This window comes from Populus alba, chromosome 14 (assembly GCF_005239225.2).
Source record: "Populus alba chromosome 14, ASM523922v2, whole genome shotgun sequence".
Lineage (NCBI taxonomy): Eukaryota > Viridiplantae > Streptophyta > Magnoliopsida > Malpighiales > Salicaceae > Populus > Populus alba.
Window position 1 is genome coordinate 2,866,554 of NC_133297.1, and position 5,268 is coordinate 2,871,821.

The following is a 5,268-nucleotide window of genomic DNA, read 5'->3' on the forward strand; positions in this document are numbered from 1 at the left end:
TAAAGCATGATTTCATCACATTACCGAATAAAAAGAGAGTGAAAAGTCAAGAATAGACAGAGCAATCAACAAACTATAACCAATGCTTGACCAGTTCAAGGAAAAGGACAAACTACCCAGTCCCACGCGGTGTTGGGCAAAACCCAAAACAACCAATGACAGAGCTATACCGAGCAACAAATGGGTTGGAAGGGAACACGTTGGACCCCACTGGTCTCTGCAAATCAAGTGGCTCAGTTTCTTTCTGATCAGATTGAAAAAAAAAAAAAAACAGTCCACTTTCTGGTCCCACAAAGGCAACCTCTTAAAGACAATTATTAAGGAAAGTGTCCTTGTTTGTGATTTACTGTTTGAAAACTATGGAGAATTTCGAAATCAGTCGGTGAATGAATCAGGGTTCGATGCTAGCTGGAGTATCAACTGCCCAACTGCTTCTCGGTGGAGTTACATCACGGGTCCCCTATAAGACTCCAAAAATCCATTAATATTGACACGTGGGCGGCTAGGATGTAATCATGATGCCGACTCGTTGATATTTTGTGGGGTTGCTTAAATCTCATTGTTGTACAGCGCGTATTTCTCAATCTCTATATCCACGGCCAAATTACTTCGGCTTTAATCTTAATCTTTGTGAGATCTCCAAATTAAATTTTATATCAATAATTATCCTAATGTCTTTATTTCACATTTCTAGTTTTGATTTTTTCTTTATGTACTTTGTTAATTCACTCAACTTGAACTTTTAAAATGACCTGTTGAAAATAATTGTACTTTTAATTCAATTATCGTTGTACTTTTAATTCACAGTATCACACCCCTATTTAAGTCAACAAATTCAGATTTAATCTCAATTTTGAAAAAAATTATCGATGACCTTTAAGTTGCATCGCACTGTAAAGAAGCAGAAACAAACAATGATATATTTTTGCCCTGGTATGTTTTGTATTATCCATGATAGTGCTGGCATTGGCTTGTAATTTCTTACAAACAACATTCAAGATGAAAAAAACGAGTGTACTAGAACTAATTCGAGTTCTCGGTCATGGATTTATTCGATAAAAAAATAAAAATATATAATTTTATTTTATTTTAAATAAAATAATATTATTTTGAATAATTTTTTCTTTTAAATCTTGAAATTAATTCCACTAAATCTTAATCAAATTTGACTCATTAATTTAAACTTAAATTTGATCATGATAATTTTTAAAGTTTGAAATAAAATACAATTCAGGTTAGATTTTGATTTAGTGAGGTATTGAGTCGACTTGACAGGCAAGTTAATAAGTTAACTTATAAATTTAAGTTTAGTGTATATTTAATATTATAATAACTTTTACTATTGTAATTTAAAAAATAAATTCAAGAAGATCTATAAATTACGTGGAAGATCTTGGGACTTAACCTTTTTTAACTAAGATTATTTTTAAAAAAATGGAGCAAAACTATAATATCTATTAATTAACAAAACATTTTAAAATAATTACATAAGATAAAAACACAATCCGCGGACACGAATTCTGGATTGGAAAAGAAACGTAGGCTTAATAACCAAGTATTAAAGGGCAATAAGGGGCTGTGAGACAGACGCTCCAAAGGGAAGAGTGGAGTAAGTAAGTTACTTTTGTTGAATAGACCAGAAAGTCAAGGGGATTTAACACGAATCACGTGAGATTCGCACAGGCTGGCTGTGGGACCTTCCTACGTGGAGGACGTAAAAGTCATCCTCCTGAAAAAGCTAATACTAATAATTTAAGGGATTCCTCTTAACAGTATCTCTTTTTTGAAACGGTTGATCGGAGCCGTTGATTCCAGTTACTGAGGCTATGGATTTGGACTCACCAGCTGTAAATCTAGCCATCTAGTCAAAAGGTCTCGACCCCACTTTCCGTTTTAAAACGTTTGTTTTGTGTTAAACAGCTCTGGCCTTCCTGTCATGTTTTAAACGCTCTCTCCTCTCTCTCTCCCTCTCCTTTTTTTTTTTTCTTTTTTTTTTTCGGTAAAAACGCTCTCCTCTCTTGTTTATAAACGATAAGCCATTCTGTCTGCGCGTGATAGAGAGAGAGAGAGAAAGAGAGAGTATTGAGTACGCGAATGATTTTTATTAATTTTATTTTCTGCATCGAGATTGCTTGGTCTCATCCAAATCCCAAGATTGCCCCTTAGATTCACTCTCCTGAACTTGTTTTGATTATTGTCTTTAATTACCACCTGTCCTTAATATAGATTTTGAAAAGCATTGGCATGGCGAGTGCTTACTAAATTATTCACTTTTAATCATTTTAAATAGTAACAAATTTTATAATGAAGAACAAATTAGAAAAATATTTTTGCTAAAGATTTGTACCAGGAAATAATTAAGTTAGGTATATTTATAAGATATAATTTAATAATTTTGCCACCAACAGACAGATTAGCCCAAATTATGATTTTTTTTTTCAAAAAAATACTTGAAATAAAACTTGTTACAAATCACTAGGTTAATACACATAATCAAATCAAAATTTATAATTTTGCTAAAAAGTCAGAATCATTATTCCTAAATATAGTTTGAGTCAAGCTATTTTTTTATATATATAAAAAGAATCTATAGATAAAAAATAAACAACTTAAATTCATTAAAAAGGAATATCTCAAAGAGTAAAAAACAATTGTGATATGTGTATTAATAACGAGTTTTGACAACCACGCCATTGTTTTGCTTTTGGAAATTCTTTTCAGTACATTCTAATTAGCAATTAACTTATAATTATGAGATGGTTATGTAAAATTACCTAATTTGGCAACTAAACATATGTCCCTGTACATAACATGTGTACAGGGACACATGTAACATAAATTAAGTCATCTGTGCTCGGAATTCTCTACTATAAGTCTATAATAATACATTCCTCGGTTACTTGTTTTCTTGATCCACACTTGAATTATCCTTCGGAGGCCTAAAATGGTCAAATAACAAAGAGCAGACAAAACAGAATCCGATCTGCAACAAAATTTGGTCGCAGAAAAGAAATCTCGAAAACAAAACTCGACCTCGAGAGTACGCACCTATTCCTGGTCTACACTCCCCCACCAACTTTACAAAAGCCAGTTTCCTGGAAGACCCCTCTCTGTCTATTGGGTACCGAACCATGTTCATGCACCTCTTTGTCTCTCTCTCTCTCTCTCTCTTTCTATCCCCATTTCTTTCCTCCTCCGTATATAAGCCCCTTCACTCCTGCAACTCGATTTATTGTCTCGCGTCCACCCTCAAAGCCAAAACCCCTTTACTCAATCTCTCTCTCTTTTTCTTTGAAGCTCCCTCCTCGTGATCTTAATTATCATGGAAGCAGTGAACATGTGCTCTACTTCTTCTTCAGATTCTTCCTCTTCGGAGTCTTCTTTCAATGGAAATAAAACACCAAGAAGCACCAATAAATCTGAAAGAATTAAAGGACCATGGAGTGCAGAGGAAGACAGGATTTTGACCAGGCTTGTTGAGCAACATGGACCCAGAAACTGGTCCTTAATAAGCCGTTACATAAAGGGTCGGTCTGGAAAATCATGCAGGCTTAGGTGGTGCAATCAGTTAAGCCCAAATGTGGAGCACCGTCCGTTTTCTCCAGTAGAAGATGAAACAATCCTGGCTGCTCATGCCAGGTTTGGTAATCGATGGGCCACCATTGCCAGGTTGCTGCCGGGTCGGACCGACAACGCGGTCAAGAATCATTGGAACTCCACGTTGAAAAGAAGGGCAAGAGAACGCCAAAGTCAGATGAATTTGGAAGGTAATTTTGATAGTAACTATGGTAACAACAACAATGAATGCATTGCCATTGATATCAATGTAGCATCAGGATCTATGCCGGATGGCATAATGAGAGAAGAGGAAGATGCGTTGACCACGCTGACTCTCGCACCGCCAGGGATTGGTGGTGGAGTCGGTGGTAATAGTGGTGGAATGGTGGCGGAGAGGAGGCCAGAGAGTTTGCCTGCTGGATTTTGGGATGTGATGAGGGATGTTATTGCAAGGGAAGTGAGGGACTATGTGAGCTCTACCTTGTCCGAGAGTAGCTCAGGTTTTCATTAGTTGGGACTAAATTAGAGAAGAGGGGATCGAAGCAATGCCTGGTGTTGTTAATTTGATTAATTCGGTGGTGTTGACACTTAATATGATTATTATGTTAATTTTTTTTTCTTATTTTTTTTTTTTTAACTAAAATGTGAGATGAAGATTGATGAGTGCCTGAACTTGTGGCCTTGTATAAATATTTACAATCTATGTTTCATTACAGCCTGTCTCCAATGGATGACGGGAATGGGTTTTAATTATTTTGCCTTGGAAAAAACAATTCTTACATTATTTTTAAGTGAAATGCATCAAAAAAACAAAAGCTATACCACACTCACGATCACTCATTAAATTCTTAGATTTGATTAACTCCATAGGTTCTTCCTCTGATTAATCCAGAAATAATATTTTTGAGAATGAATCTCGGAACTAGTGGGAAAGAGAGGGATTGAAAATCTCTTCCTTATTGTATGTACTTATTTTTTTTTATGATTATGTATATGCTCCCTTGTTTTTTACATTGTCGAGAGGGGAAAAAAAACAGAGGAAAAATTATGAGTTCTCGTTTAAAAATAAAAATGAGTTTTGAGAGTATCCTCTATATATATATATATATATATATATATATATATATATATATATATATATATATATATATATATATATAAAATTGAGAATCTTAATAACCCCAACTCAAGAAATTAAGGAATTTATATGGAAAAAGGATTGAAGAACTCTTCCTTATCATATTTACTTATTTTTTACGTTGTCGAGAGAGAGAAAAAAACAGAGAAGAATTATGAGTTCTCGTTTAAAAATAAGAATGAGTTTTGAGAATATCCTATATAAAAAAAATAAAATTGAGAATCTTAATAATCTCAACCCAAGAAATTGAGGAATTATATGGAAAAAGGATTGAAGAAAAAAATTAAAAGAAAATTAGAGGATTTCTTTGTATATAATAGAAAGTAGGTGTTTGAATGCTCATTAACTTGGGAAAAACCTTTATTATAAGGAAGATCAGCCACAGTACCTTATGTTGCATCTCACTTGATACAGAGCTAATTTAAGATGAAGTTGGACGAGTGTATTGGATAAAATTATAAATAGAATATTTTAAAGTATTTAAAAAATTATTTTTTATGTATGCTTAATAAGTATGTCTCGGATAATATTTATTTTGCAATCGGGAATTTTTTATTAGGCAAGAGTAATTT

The 5,268-nt window shown here is 33.8% G+C and overlaps 1 protein-coding gene across 1 annotated transcript; it reads left to right on the top strand.

The window, feature by feature from the left end:
* Nucleotides 1-3,175: 3,175 nt before the first annotated feature.
* On the top strand, nucleotides 3,176-4,180 carry LOC118034198 (transcription factor MYB44). Its single transcript, XM_035039427.2, has one exon. It carries the CDS (start codon nucleotides 3,323-3,325, stop codon nucleotides 4,067-4,069), a length of 747 nt encoding a protein of 248 aa, XP_034895318.1. The 5' UTR covers nucleotides 3,176-3,322; the 3' UTR covers nucleotides 4,070-4,180.
* The last annotated feature ends 1,088 nt before the right edge of the window (nucleotides 4,181-5,268 follow it).

Bases quoted from the DNA above. Each gene is read 5' to 3' on its own strand.
- LOC118034198 (XM_035039427.2), top strand. From the start codon at position 3,323: ATGGAAGCAGTGAACATGTGCTCTACTTCTTCTTCAGATTCTTCCTCT.